The sequence below is a fragment of the Psammomys obesus genome, unplaced genomic scaffold (assembly GCF_907164565.1).
Source record: "Psammomys obesus unplaced genomic scaffold, mPsaObe1.curated_primary_1811, whole genome shotgun sequence".
NCBI lineage: Eukaryota > Metazoa > Chordata > Mammalia > Rodentia > Muridae > Psammomys > Psammomys obesus.
In genome coordinates, this window is record NW_026593286.1 from 41420357 (window position 1) to 41435907 (window position 15551).

General features: G+C 42.9%; 1 protein-coding gene across 3 annotated transcripts in view; it reads right to left on the bottom strand.

Moving 5' to 3' along the window:
* Nucleotides 1-15551, bottom strand: part of Nab1 (NGFI-A binding protein 1) — a 30973-nt gene that overhangs the window by 7388 nt on the left and 8034 nt on the right. For all 3 annotated transcript variants that reach the window (XM_055616727.1, XM_055616725.1, XM_055616726.1), the window contains 3 exons: nucleotides 11668-11801; nucleotides 10367-10418; nucleotides 1595-1684 (listed from right to left, as the gene is read on the bottom strand). In XM_055616727.1, the coding sequence (XP_055472702.1) occupies nucleotides 1595-1684; nucleotides 10367-10418; nucleotides 11668-11801 (276 nt within the window). The remainder of the gene's footprint in view (nucleotides 1-1594; nucleotides 1685-10366; nucleotides 10419-11667; nucleotides 11802-15551) is intronic.

Genomic DNA, 15551 nt, shown 5'->3' on the forward strand with positions numbered 1-15551 from the left:
AGGAGGAGGAGGAGGAGGAGGAGGAGGAGGAGGAGGAGGAGGAGGAGCGGCAGCCCAAGAGCAACAGCAGTATCTGCTGTCAGCTGCTTCGAACACAGGGTGAAATCTTGGCGTTTTATTTTAGGATGTGACGCTAACCAGTCTCTGCTATGATGACAGTCTATCTGGAGGAAAAAAGGTGTAACATGGCTGTCTAGAAGAACAAGACAAGCACCCCTCCCACCAAAATTAAACAATGCAAATTATGCAGAGAAGCATGGTGCCAGCAAGGATCTCATTTCCCAACCAAGTATAAATGGTTTAACATATAAGGCTGGTGTGTGACATATGAAGTCATCTCTGCATGCATTTCAGGAGCTCTGTTCCTATGCACAGCTCTAAATTACCTGCATGTGATATTCACAGCAGCGTACCTATGACATTTGCCAAGGAAGTAATAGTCCAAATGCAGAGATGATTCATCACCATGCTGTGTAAAAGTACTATAAGAATGCCACTATATAAAATTGGTTACAAAACTCATGATTCAGAATTGTAAAAATCAATAGATGGGAACACATAAGGAATTAAATAAATAGGAGAAATGCCTGGACTACTTTTCTAAACATGCACAAGCCAGATCAAAGGTAATAGCTTCATTTAATTGGAAATTTCAACCAATTAGCTGATAACATTTTAACAGGCAATTCCACGGGCGGGGGTGGGGAGGATGCCGCCTTCATCCTCTTTTTCCCAGTAACAAGGTTTGGAAACACTAAGTGGGAATGCAAACAGGTCTGCAGTGCTGTCTAAAAAGGTCATTCACACAAGAACTTTGGCAATGTCCATTTCTGAGCATATACATAGTTAAAAATTACTACGATTTGGAGGTAGGGAGACGGCTCACGCAGCACAGGACGGGCCCCACAGGCCTGAGGAGCCAAGTTCAAGCCCCACATCCACACGAAGAGCCCCGCGTGGGTAGCCTTGGGCACTGTGATCCTAGCACTGGGCCGGGGCAGGCTGCAGGCTGGGGCTCTGCAGCCAGCTAGCAGAATAAAGCAGATCAGGGCCAACGAGAGCCTCTGTCTCAAAAGTCAAGGAGGCTGGCTCCTGAGGAACGACCCCCAAAGCTTTCCCCTGGCCTCTACAGATAGGTGCAAACACGTGCATGCCTAGCCTCGCCCTGTAAGTCCACACAAACATACACACATGTACACAGAAATTAACAGAATTATCCAAAGCTGCACACTAATATAACAACTCTTCTGTAAGGCTTTAAATGAGGGAAGAGCTACAGCGTAACAGAATGTTATTGAGATCTTTTGCTCTTTTACCTTGGAGTTGTACCTAAAAAAGCTGTTTTCCCTGATACTCCGAGAACATGGCACTTCCTACAGAACTACTCAGAATAAGTAAGCAATGCTTGTCATATTTTGTTCGTGAACCAAATGAAACCAAGTTGTTCCCACCACCTTAAAGACAGAGCTGTGGAGAAGACTTAACAGTAACCAGAAACAAACTCAATCCTCAAAGGCTCAGGCGGAAGCTAGGTGACCCAGCCGCCTCCCCCACCCCAAAGCTATCTGCATGTGGCCCACTGAAGGTGTGTTACCTGCGAGCCGAGGCCAGCAAGCTCTTCACTCTTGGCTCTGGCTTGCTGGAAGAGTGTTGGCACAGATTCTTGGAAGTCTGGAAATCCATCCTGTGGGGCAGATCATAAAGCCGAGATATTCAGACTTTGTTACCACACAAAGCAGAAATAACACTTTGTCTTCAGTTGTTAAATAATCTGAGGTTTTAATGTAGAGTACTTCATTTCAGTCTTTTAAGGCACAATGGCTTATTTTCTCCAGAAAACCACAAACAAATAATATGGAAATTGCAGTTAGCACCAGCACTAGCACGGGCAAGTGAACTTGGTGACCACAGAGATGATGACAAACGTCTCGACCAGCATCTAAATAATCACCTCCTAACACCGGATGTCACAGGCCTTTTCTAATTTCCACTGTGAAGCATTTCCACGGAGACAGCATTTTTCTACAGTTCTGACTATCTACTACAAAAAACATCAGGAGGCAGAACTCTCCACCAGGAAGCCACCTTTGCTGTCTTCTAACAGGCTGCAGTACATCTCAACCTTAACACAGTCCCTCATGTGGGCGACCTGCAACCATAACATTTTTCATTAATACTGCACAACTGTAATTTTGCTACTGTTATGAATCCTAATGTAAGCATCCAATGTGCAGATACCTGATGTGTGACCCCTGTGAAAGGGTTGTTTGACCCCCAAAGGGTTGTGACCCACAGGTCTTGAGAACTACTGGTTAAATGCCTCTCCCAGTTTATCTGATTCAACGAGTATGACTTTCCCTGCTCTAACTGGGCACTGCTGGGCTTTTAAAAATATTCTGTGTCAATTTATTTTTGTTTTGACATCTGAAATTAATATATTACAATTGCAAAGCTTGTGTGTTTATACATTACACTTGCACGAGCCTGTGTATTAACATGACTTCTTCAAAAGTTCAAAAGGCAGTTTGTTTTAGAAATCCAGTAAATAGCCAAATTGCCAGGTTTGGTTGTTGTTTGTTCGTAATCCATTTAGAACTAACTTTGTTATGAACAATGTGGTAAAGACCTAAAAAACTTAAAAAGTAAAAAGGAAAATTTAAATTGCCCCCCAACTTGAATTTCCCAGTACTGTGCAGTCAGTCCCCTTAATCAGGAGGAGCCTGCAGCCTACGGTACCTGCCCTTGTCAGTCTTCTTGTGGGGAAGGTAAAGGCTAGAGACCATCTGAGCTGCTCAGAGGACCGAAAGGAAAGAGACAATGAGATCACGCCTTTATAGCATGAGACCGCTGCTACTACATGAGAACAGCAATAGTATGGCACTCTTTATGGAACAGGGTCTTTATGAGGGGCACTCTCTACCCAGGCAATGCTTCGACTTGAACTGAATGTCAGTTCAGTCATCATGTGTATCATACATGTGTATGTATGATACACATGTATGATACACATGTGTAACATGTGCCAACATTTCTTTCAGTTCTTGTCAACTCTCTGCTTGGTGTTCCACATGAGAAAAAAGTCAGTCACAGGTAATCTCTATGGCTCTAGTAACTTTAAGAAGGCCCTAGGGTCTCCTTACAGAAACTGTCATTGCCAATGCAGCTTCCCCTCTGTGGGATAAGCTACATGCTTTTAACACAGGGCTAACAACGCAAAACCAAACTTGTTACAATAACCTAGCAGAAAAAGATGTGGTGATGTAATAAAATATTTTACTTTATTTGAGATGAAAGATTTCTCAAAATTTCTCCCATTATAATCTTTATGTACCATGCTTTCAAATATTTAAGCTATCAAATTAATTTCCCAAATAACATCTAATTCTCTATTTTTAATTAAAAAAAAGATATTATTGTTTTGAGATGGTCTCATCCTACAGTCCAAGCTGGCCCAGAGCTCACAATGTAGCTCAGGCTGGCCCTGAGTGCCCAACCTTTCTGCCTTGGCTCCTGAGAGCTGGGATTAAAGGCAGCACAGCCTCAATGAGCTAATTATCTGCTGTTTGAAGTGAGACATGAAACAACATGATTGACAGTAAAAGCAAATAACTGTGACCCTGTGAGACAGTTAGACTGTACTGCAATTGGACTGTACTGAAGACACAGCCTTTCTAGCTCCTACACTGACATGCAGGAATGTACAGAACAAAATCAGCAGAGCTAGAGTCAACTTTATATAAGAGCATGAAAGTATACCGTCTTATTAGTTATTCCGTTTTTCTCCTAAGAATTTTCCTGCTCCTAAAACTCCATCCTCCACTTGAGCAAACCTTCCTTTAAAATCAAGTGAGTGGACTTGGATCAAGTATCAAGGAGTCCTGTTGGCTTTCAGAAGCCCGAACTGTACAGGTTCCTATTTCACAGGCATTTTCCACTTAACCCTCACAAACAATGCTTATTTTCCACCATTCTACAGCTAAAGACACTAGCTCCAAGGCTAGGCTCAATGCATACAGTTCTGAAATGAAGACAGTTCGGAAACGTGACTATGAATAATAGCCATTTTTCATGGGAACTGACTGCAACTCCATGATCTGTGCTGGTTTTGAATTCTAGTCTTTTATTGCTATTTCTGGGATGCAGAATAGACTGTAATGTCCCATCTGTAAGAGGGACACTACAGTAGCCATGAGGCTAATTTATACAATCATTTTTAGGAGGACAATGCATAGAAAATACTTAGCTCAGTGCTTGGCACACAGGAATTAACAACAACAACAAAAGTTTCTCCCGTTTAGAAAATTCAGCCAAAAAGCCATCAGGTTTAATCAAAATAAACCAATCCAGTGTAGGTGACTTACCCATTCCTCTGTTGTACAGATGGAAGAAAGTGTTTTAGAGAAATGTACCCAGTATAGCTATCTGAGGACAAATGGGAACTACATACATAAAACTATAGCCACCAAGAAAACACTTGGTACTGGTAGGGAGGTATTCTGGTGAACAGCAGCAGACAGGAGAGGCACGCTGCTGCACTCTGACAAGCAGTCTAGTCTACTGAAGGCAGCGGACAGTGGCCTGGAACACTGAAAAGGCTGCTTGGAGGGCATGATGCTTAAAATGAAGAGTTCTTCAGGAAAAAAACGGAAGCTTACGTAAAGGCCTGAGGGCAAAACCAACAGGCTGCACACCATCACTTATCACAGTTACAGTAGGGGATACCATTAAAAAAGGATACTGGGAAGCTAGACATGCAGGCCAGAGGCCACTGGGCCTTCAGACACAATGCTACAAAATCGGAATCTTATCTTAAATAAAGTAAAAATCCCCTTTACCTAAATGGTGAAAGGAAGCCACTGAAGCTCTCAGAGAAGACTGCCAAGCCTGATTTTAAAAGGCCATGCTGACAGATATGTTAATGGCTGGAGTGAAGACAGAGAACAGTGGCCTGGGAGTGCTGTGGGGACATTCACTACAGTGAAGGCCGCAGGACCAGGCACAGATCATGAGGGGAACTAGAAAGTGGATGGATTCAATCAGGGACGCCTTTTCCTAAGGGCTGGCAGGACTTCCCTGTGCATAAACCAGGTAAGAGGTGTAGTGACTCTGGACAAAGGGGTGACGTCAGGCCTAAAGACCGACAGCAGCCACCAGTTCAACAGCAGGCCGCGGTGCACTGCCGATGGAAGGCCCAGAAGCCCCGGACCTCAAACACTGTTAGAAGAGGTTTGTGAAGGAGGAAGGAACTAGCCAGTCTTCTCATGTTAGGACCAGATGTGTGGTCTCAGCTAGTCAACCTCATCACTCACAGCATTCCCAATTTTTCCATGGAGATTATTACATCACCTGCTTTGCCTGCCCAGGGGAGATTTGTGGGTATTAAATGAACTAATGCAGATGGCAAATCTTGTCATAGAGTGACTACACGGTCAGGACTATTCAGCTATGAGAATGTCACAAAGCTGGGGAAGGGACCCTCTAACTCTGCATGTGAAAGCTTGCAGGGAAATGGGTAGACCTTCGTCATTAATAACGAGAAACAAGCTCTCTGGAATATATGACAGAGAAACAAATGGGAGAACATCCCCAAGACACTGGGAGACTGGTAGAGGGATAGCTTGGTCTCCCTTACCGTGTTTGGTACAAGGCCTATTTTGGGTGTCTGTAGCTTTCTTTCTAGGCACCAGCTGTACCATGCTCTGAGCGATTTATCTCCATGTCACACTGATGGCTGCTGCCATCAATCACAGGGTTCCCTTGGTGATGAGACTCTGGGTCTCAGCACTGAGAAAATAAGATATATGTTTGCAGGCTGCTTGTGACCTAATTAGTCTCAGCCCTTTGGTCTTCTCTCTCCTTCCCACCAAGCACTAGCACGCTGCTGGAAAGCCACTGCCCAGCTGTCTGGAAGCGACCTGTGGCAGCAGATGTTCTTAACCCCACATGTGCATGTTCGTTTTCTCTATTCACGCTTTCTGTATGAATAGCACACTGTACTGTTTCTGCTTTTCTGATCCACAGAGAAGAGCCTCCTTCAGCCTCGACCAGCTTCCCTTTCACAGGCTTAGTCACTGAGCGCGTAGGCGTAGGTGGATATTCTGACCCTGCCCCTCCCTTCCCCGCTCCCCTGGAGCAGCTGGTAGATGTTTTCTCTCTTGTTCGAACCCAGTTCTCTGACTTCCTGTTGGTTCTGTACTCTGTCCTCCACAGGGACAGGGGAGTTGTCGCCTCTCACTTCTGTCCTGGCAGTTCAGTTCTGGAATTGTTTCTAGCAATTCTGGCAAACAAAGAAAGCTAACAAGGAAAAGATACACAGCAGACTGTGTTCACACAGTCAGCAGCCTGGGACTGTGTCCCGTCTCGGAAGCTCCTCATGACTGGACATAATGATGGTTTGTTCAAGGAAGCTCATGTGTTCTGAAACCCAAAAGAAAGGCTACCAACCGACTCTCCTTTTAACCAGTATTTTAACAAATTTAAGCAAAGACAAGACACCCAGGGACTCTGGCTCTTTGCTCTTCATGTTCTATGATTAGTTGTCAAGCCATCTTACCCTGTCATAGGAGGAGTATAAATAAATGACACTAACTTTTATGGATATACTCTATCTTCCCAACATACCTCTTAGAGTCTTTCTAAAGAGGAAGCTATCACAGCACTTTCTTTCATATAAATACATTTTGTAGTTACCACTGTTAAATTCTCTACGCAAAACATTCAACTGTTTCCCAGGCAGTCGTCCTTGGTTTAGAAAACAGTACTTGCCATTCCTCTTCTTCAGAGACCACCAGTTTCTGCATACACTTTTCCCTTTACAAGCACAGAGTGAAAGGAAGACCCTAAGCCCAGCAGTGCTTTTCTGTGCAAGTGAGGTATTCCCGAATGTTCATCAGCACCCAGAAAAGCTCAGATGTAAGACACACGCAGGAAACCCTGGCTCTGCCCGTGGACAGCAACATAGCAATTATGGGTCTGCCCTAGCTGTCAAGCGGACATCATAAAGCATACACAAGAAGGTTTCTGATAAGTGTCTAGCGTGTCGGGGGTGGGGGTTGAGGGAAGGCTGGCCCATAACAGCATGTTAGAAAACCATTACTGTTTTGATTGTCCCACAGCCAGATGCCTTGGGGTCCCTAGTGAAAATAAGAAGAAGAGGGCACAATTCATTCATTCTCAGTTCACCTAAAGGTGGGTGGGTTTACTGCAGTGGCTCATCTCTGCCCAAGTGTAATGAAGCCTGGCTAACTAACACACAGGGCTTAAACAGGGGCTTTCCCTAGACACAGCCACTTCCACGGTGCTTTCCCTAAGGCTCACCCAAGCAGGAACTCTGTGATTATCTCTCTTACTTTCGAAACTGAAAAGATAACGTTCACAATCTCTACATGTTTTTAATATGCAACTATGTTGTAAGGCAGTACACCACTTAGGAACAAAAGATGGATAATTCTGTTAATTCTAATCATGGCAATCATTATGAGAGAATGAGATTCCCTCAAAGGGGAGGGGTCAGGGGAGGACTTAAGATTCACCCAGTTCTTCAAGTGCAGATTAGGAGGACACAGACTTCAGCAACGGGAAGAGGAGATGCCCCTAGACACAGCCCAGCTTTATCAGTGCCTGCTAAGGCACTGACAACAGCACACCAAACTGTTTCCTTCCCTGCTGGACATCACCTTTTGTTGTTGTTCACTGCAAAAACGTCCTGATAAACACAGGAACAAGAGAGCAACTTGCCATGTGTGCTTACTGGTGGCTGAAGCAGACTTTGAAACCGAGGGAAGAGAGGTGGTCCTTGCATTAATTTTGGCCTAAGCAATTGGGAATCCATCCTATTTTTATGTTACTATCCTCAAATAAGGAATAAACTGAGAAGCACAAAAACGTTTATTAAGATGAGAGTAAAATTCGATTGAAAGAATTCTAAAATCTCCCTGCTTTTAGGTTTCCTGATGAGGCCCTTGGTGTCAGCCACACCTCTAGACAAGTATCTACTTATTGTTTCTTTCAACATGATCAGCACTTTGTATCTCCGTCTTCCCCTCATGCCAGCTTACCCTTATGATGCCTGAACATGCACTGGCATTCCTACCTTCTTGAAAACCTGGCTGAAATGAAACCTCCTAGTGAAGCCTCCACTCCCATGTTCTCATGCCACAGTCTCCCTCTCAGGAAGGTCTTCCCTTCCTGGAAGGTTTTCGAAAGGCATTCTCAAGGCACTAATACTCGGTGACAACTTTTAGAGAGAGTGGACCCAATACCACTCACTCCAGGATCAGCTTCCGGAAGCATGTGGACAGCTCCAATATCTAAACATGACTCAGACACAGAAGAAAAACATGATAGGACTATGCTGGTGTACAGACTAGAACGCTGCATGACATTCCTTACGCACTCACGGAACACTAGAGACTGACAAAACTTTTACAAAACTAAGCAAAAACAAACAAACAAACAAAAATACATAACAATAAAACTGTCCTTTCAACATGGCCTGCTAGCCAATGTCAACAAGCCTCTGGATTGGCACGTGAGGCTGGACTATCTCAAATAGTACTAAGTGAACATCAAGACAGCACGACAGCCAGGCTGTGGTGGCGCATGCCTTTAATCCCAGCACCCAGGAGGCAGAGGTAAGTAGATCCCTATGAGTTCAAGGGTAGCCTGTTCTGCAGAACTATTTCCAGGACAGCCAAGGCTACACAGGGAAACAAACAAACAAACAAACAAACAAAGACAAATATGGGCAACATATGAGCACAACTTAAAGAGAATTGTTCCTTGGGGACAAAATATTTGAGAACTTTTACTTGAGGATAAAGTATATTTTTAATGAAATCAAAAATGCTTATTCAAAGTCATTCACCATTTTATCCAACAGCTATTATTCATGCCTATTCAATACAAAGCTACAAACTCACCCTGTAGTAGGAAGGAGGCAGGTAAGAGCCCTACCCTCTAGCACAGCATACCAATTCTAAACACAAACAATTCACAAACTACAAAAACTCAAGAATTCATAATCATAGGTGTTACGAAACAAGCTGGACAACAGCTGGGGTGTGATTTGAAGTACAAAAGCCCTTCCTCACAAACCTGAGGCAAGGAAGTCAGAAAACTCAGCTATAAACTATGGCCGCCTATGCCGATAGTGAATGCTGAGGACTGAGCTTGGTCAGACCTAGCCATGGGCTGTTGGTCAGTCTGTATAGGTGGAATCAATGTTAAATAGCAAAGAACAGAAGCAAGCTGGAGCCTGACTGTGAGGGTCACAGATACCTCCTAGGTTAGTTTCCTCACAGGGACAGAAAGCCACTGGGAAGATTAGAGCAAGAAAAAAAATGTATGTTTTTACAAGATAATTTTGGCTTGGTACACACAGACACCAAGAAAGCATAAGGTGGTGAAGGAAAGCTTATCTGCCAGGACCTGAGATGAAATAATGGGGTGGCCCATACCCCCCAAGAGGGAAGTAAGGCCTGTGGTGACAGCTTCTACTCTGCTGCAGACTAGACTCAGAAAAGGTATGCAACCCAACTGAAAAACAGTAGCTCTGACACCACTCTCTACCTTCAGGCGTCCTAAGAGGGGCAGCTTTTCTAGTTCCAGGTCCACCTTACACATACAAGTTAAAGTTACAAGAACAGTTTCAACCAGGGACCCTCGAGCAAGGTTTTAAGTACAGTGATGTTTTCATAAGTGTAGCTACTGAGCTGCTGGTTCCTGAGGAAGACAAGATCCCAAAAGTCGGCTTCCGAGGGGCTTCAGGCTAATGACGTGAGAAAAAATGAGCCATTTAAGCCATCTGAAGACCTTCAAATCTGTAAGACGCTAATTGGTAAATCAACGGGGTATCAGTCTAGTAATACAGTAATACAAATTTAAGAATTTCCTAGGGGAGGGGAGAGACTGGAGAGATGGCTCAGTGGTTAAGCACACTGGATGCTCTTCCAAAGGACATAGGTTCGATTCCTAGCACCCACACGGTAGCCCACAAGCAGACATAGCTCTAGCTCTAGGGGAGCCACTGTCCTCTTCTGCCCCACTGTCCTCTTCTGCCCCGCATGGACGCTGCACACGTGTGGTACATGGTGTGCAGGCAGGCAAACACCCATGCACATAAAACAAAGCAATACAATCTCAAAAACATGTTTAAAATCAATCTCCTGGGCTTGCTCACTGAGATTACTACAGGTTCGTCAGAGTAACACAATTCTATATTACTTTAAGGGTCTTTTTTTTTTTTTTTTTTCTAAATTGTGGGACCTTCTTTCTTGTCTGAATTAGGAAGTTTTAACATTATTTTGGTGATCTTATAAATGAAGGAAAACTTAATTAGCACACAATATATTAAATGTATTCATACCTCCACTTTAATTCTCTTTGGAGATAATTCATCTCTTTCACCACATTTTAACCTAAAAAGAAGGGAGAAAGAAAAAGCTTGAGAAGATAATGAATTTTATTACTGAATGATGTCAGTCTGTAATGGTTCCTCAGAATACTGAATTCTGGAACCACAACATGAGAAATGGCATACAGTAACCACTGTCCCATCATTTCCAAGCTAATATTACGGGAGCTGTAGACACCATTACATGCTTTAAAAGCCTCTAGCCTGAGAACTCTACGAGAGAAAGCACTATTCTATGACAATATAACAACAACAAAGTATCAAGGAATGTGTCTCCTCAGAGTTCAACATTTACAATATAATGACAAAAATGGCCATTTGAAACCAATGCATATGGCTATCTAAAATAAGACCTGTGTGCCTATCTCTGAACACCGCAGACGTCCTTATCTGACTCCAAAGTCTTCCTTCTGGGAGCTAGGCCAGAGTTACTAACATACTTGACAGGGCACCGTAGCACTAGGACGTCTCGTTCTTCGAGACAACACCTTGATATATCCTCTCCAAGTAAACTATGAGAAGTCAGTCTAACTTGTGCATCACTATAAAAAGACACTAAAATATCAAAAGTGTATCTTGGAGCAGGCAAAACGCAGTTTTGTTTACTGTGGTATTGCTTCCAACAACAGAAAAATAACAAGAATCTGTAACTAGCAAAAGCAGCGGTTTCCTCCCGGCGGCCACCAACTCTGGCTGTTAAGAGAGTAGATCAGTGTGTCAGGAAGACTGCAGAGACCACAGCAACAAAGGTCTGTGTGACAGAATGTCTACGCCACGGCAAGAACTCCACAGTCCTAGAGACTGTAACTTTCAAAGGAGGAGGCAGAGGAGGATTAAGTAAAATGAAAAACTGCGGTTAAGATCAGAAGCTCCAGGGGCCACTGTGCAGTGGGCTGCAGTGAACAAATTACATACAGTTTATTTATTTCAAAGTCTAGGGAAGGGCTTTGGGATGTCTCCACCAAGAACACAGGATAAATGTTTGAGCTGGTAGGTTTAGCAACTGATTTTAACATCATACAATGCATAGTCTATTCAAATAGCAAATGGTACCCATTGATAAAAACATTTTTTATGTTTTTAAGTGTCAGTTAAAAATAATTTAATTAAACAAATCTCTTTGAAAAGTCACTGCATTACTTAATTCCATATTAGTCATAATCTTACCTTCTCAGACACATTCAGATTCTATCCATGAACAATGTTTTAAACTCTGCCCCTACCCACTGTGCAAATGCCAGCTCCCACCTTACCTGGTGGTCCTGTAAGTGTACTTGTAGGTAACTTCTCGAGAAACCTGCCTGGCCAGGGCGAAAAGCTCATCTCTTCTCGTTAACAGGGCATTGTCCTTTACGCAGAGCTGAGCAGCTGCCTCGTTAACAGTAAGCTAAACATCAAAAAAAAAAAAGAAAAAGTTTTCAGAAGTATAAGCACTTCTACTTCATTAGATAATAGAATGTTCCACTTAATGTAAAAAAACAAACAAAAAAAACCCCTCACATCTTTAAAGGGGGAAATAATTCGTAAAACCCCTTATTATCCCTTATGTTACGCTTCTGAAGGGATAACTCACTTACCATCTTCTAGAGCCCAATTTGAAAGGATTATCATGCTTTTACCTACTTGCACTTATTTATTCTATATTTTGAATAGGTAGGAAAGTTTGTGAAGGATAAAGAAATATTCTGCATCTCATTTCTCTTAAAAACTCCTCCCCCCCAAAAAAAATGATTTTTTTTTTAAATGGTGACAATCTTTCCTTTGCTAACACTGAATATGCACCCAGGCAGAGTTTCTTATGTGAACTGACAGGAAAATTCCTAATGCGATGCTAATCAGATTATTTAAACAGCAAAGTTGTGACAAGTTAGAGTGGCACTAGAAAAGCGACATCTCAGACTAACTTTTTATGTTTGCTTGATTCAATAGTTGTTAAAAATACTGCCAATATTGTTGCTGGCTCATCAAGCACCTGTACTAAAACTTAAAATAGCAAATCACGGTAAAGGTGAAAGCTCTTAACTTGTGAACAAGCCAGCGTGCTCCTCCTCATTGTGTCAAGCAGATTTTGCTTTAGATAACCTACTCCAAATAGTACCACATGCGCTCACAGAAAAACCATTCTTTGAATCCTGCCAGTGTGGCTTTCCATCTTTTAAAAGCTAATAATTCATATATGTAAATGGCTTTTAATTTGGAATTTTATTTATTTGACTAGAAAGCCATCTTTTTAGATATCTGACTTATTTCTAAACTCTACTGCTAGTGGCATGCCAATTTCTTCTATTGTGGTGTTTCATTTTCTATGAATTTCATGAATTACAAGCTGAGCATTAACTTTGCATCCTATATGGTAAAGGTCTTTTTTTGTATTAACTTTTTATTTTAATTTTTATTAATTACACTTTATTCACTTTGTATCCCCCCATAAACCCCTCCTCCCCTCCCAGTCCCACCCTCCCTCTCCTTTCTCCACATATGCCCCTCCCCAAGTCCACTAATAGGAGAGGTCTTCCTCTTCTTCCTTCTGATCCTAGTCTATCAGGTCTCATCAGAACTGGCTGCATTGTCTTCCTCTGTGGACTGGTAAGGCTGCTCCCCCCTCAGGGGGAGGTGATCAAAGAGCAGGCCAATCAGTTCATGTCAGAGGCAGTCCCTGTTCCCATTACTATGGAATCCACTTGGACACTGTACTGCCATGGGCTATGTCTGTGCACGGGTTCTAGGTTATCTCATCAACGGTCCTTGGTTGAAGCATCAGTCTCAGAAAAGACCCCTGGGCCCAGGTTTTTTGGTTCTGTTACTCTCCTTGTGGAGCTCTTGTCCTCTCCAGGTCTTATTATTTCCCACTTCTTTCATAAGATTCCCTGCACTCTGCCCAAAGGTTAGCCGTAAGTCTCAGCATCTGCTTTGATACCCTGCAGAGTAGAGATTTTCAAAGGCCCTCTGTGGCAGGCTCCTGTCCTGTTTCCTGTTTTCTCCTTCTTCTGATGTCCATCTTCTTTGCCTTTCTGAATGGGGATTGAGGATTTTAGCCAGAGTCCTCCTTCTTGATTACTTTCTTTAGGTGTACAGATTTTAGTAGGTTTATCCTATATAACATGTCTAATTATCTACCCATCAAATTACCAACACAATTCTTTAAAGATCTTGAAAGAAAAATTCTCAACTTCATATGGAATAACAAAGAAACCCAGAATTGCTAAAACAATCCTCTACAATAAAAGATCTTCTGGAATTATCTCCATCCCTGATCTCAAGCTGTACTATAGAGCAACAATAATAAAAACTGCATGGTACTGGAATAGAAATCAACTGGTGGATCAATGGAATCGAATAGAAGACCCTGAAATAAATCCACACACTTATGGACACCTGATTTTTTACAAAGATGCCAAAACCATCCAATGGAAAAAAGACAGCATCTTTAACAAATGGTGCTGGTCTAACTGGATGTCTACATGTAGAAAAATGCAAATAGATCCATACTTATCACCCTGCACAAAACTAAAGTCCAAGTGTACCACAATTTCTGTCTCCATTCCTCAATTGAGGGACATCTGGGAGCTCCACAAGGAGAGCAACAAAACCAAAACATCTGGGCACAGGGGTCTTTTCTGAGACTGATACTCCAACCAAGGACCATGCATGGAGATAACCTAGAACCCCTGCACAGATGTTACCCATGGCAGCTCAGTGTCCAAGTGGGTTCCCTGGTAAGGGGAACAGGGGCTGCCTCTGATAGGAACTCAGTGGCTGGCTCTTTGGTCACCTCCCCCAAGGGTGGGGGCAGCCTTACCAGACCTCAGAGCAAGGCAATGCAGACAGTCCTGATGTGTCCTGATAGGCTAGGGTCATATGGAAGGGGAGGAGAACCTCCCCTGTCAGTGGACTGGGGGAGGGACATGGGAGGAGATGAGGGAAAGTATGTGGGATTGGGAAAGGACGAGGGAAGGGGCTACAGCTGGGCTACAAAGTGAATAAATTATAATAAATTTTTAAAAAGACTGACTTAAAAAACATTTTAAGAAATAAAGGAATGTCAAGAATAAAAAAAAAAAAAAAAAAAAAGAAGAAGAATTAAAGAAAATGCCCTAGTGGCTTGCCTACAGCCTGATCTTACAGAGGCATTCTCAATTGGGCTTCCATCCTCTTAGATGATTCTAGCCTTTGTCAAGTTGACATAAAATTAGGCAGCACAGGTGGTCAGTCCATTATCATTATGGTGGCATTCACAGTGCTGGAGCAGTAGCTGAGAGCAAAATCCTGATCACAGGACAGAAAAAGAGTGAGGGAGGGAGAGAAAGAATGAGAGAGAGACACACACAGAGAGAGAGAACATGCCTGGGCCTGGCACAGGCTTTTGAAACCTTAAACCCACCCCTAATGACACACTTCTTTCAACAAGGCCACACCTATATGAGCCTATAGGGGCTATTTTTATTCAAATCAATACAGGTGCCAGGCACAGGAATTCTTCCTTCCCTAGTAATATCTAAAAGGTTCCTCTTTTTAAGCTTACCTTACCTTTCCTATGTTAGTATGTAATCTACCCAGAATGTGTTAAGAGGTAGCGTGACACAAATGTCTACCATCTTGTGTTATGGTATGCAGGATGACACAAGTACATAACATCATGTGTTCACTTATCTATCGTCATGCCTCATGTGGCTCGTAGTATCACTCAAACGTCTAACATCATGTGTTATGGTATGTAATATGACACAAGCATCTAACATTGTGTGTTGTGGTACGTTGTGTGACACAAACATCTCACATGTTACAGTATGTAGTATGACACAAGCATCTAATATCACATGTTATGGTATGTAGTATGACACAGGCACCTAACACGCATTATGGTATGTCTACTACAGTCCTCCCTGAATTTCCAGCTGCAGCTGTAGTTCTGGAGGTTGGTTTCAGGACAGACATCAAGGCTGTGAACCTGGGCCTCACAGCTGAGCTGAGTGTCGAGAAAGGGAGAATGGCAGCCTTCCTTCCTTTCCCTAAAACATCAGCTAAGAACAGCTGATTTCTAAAGTAGTTTCTTTTTCTTTGTCATTGGGGTTTTATGTAGCCCAGGTTGGCCTCAAACTCTCTAAGTAGCAGAGGGTTGGACCTGAACTCCTACTCC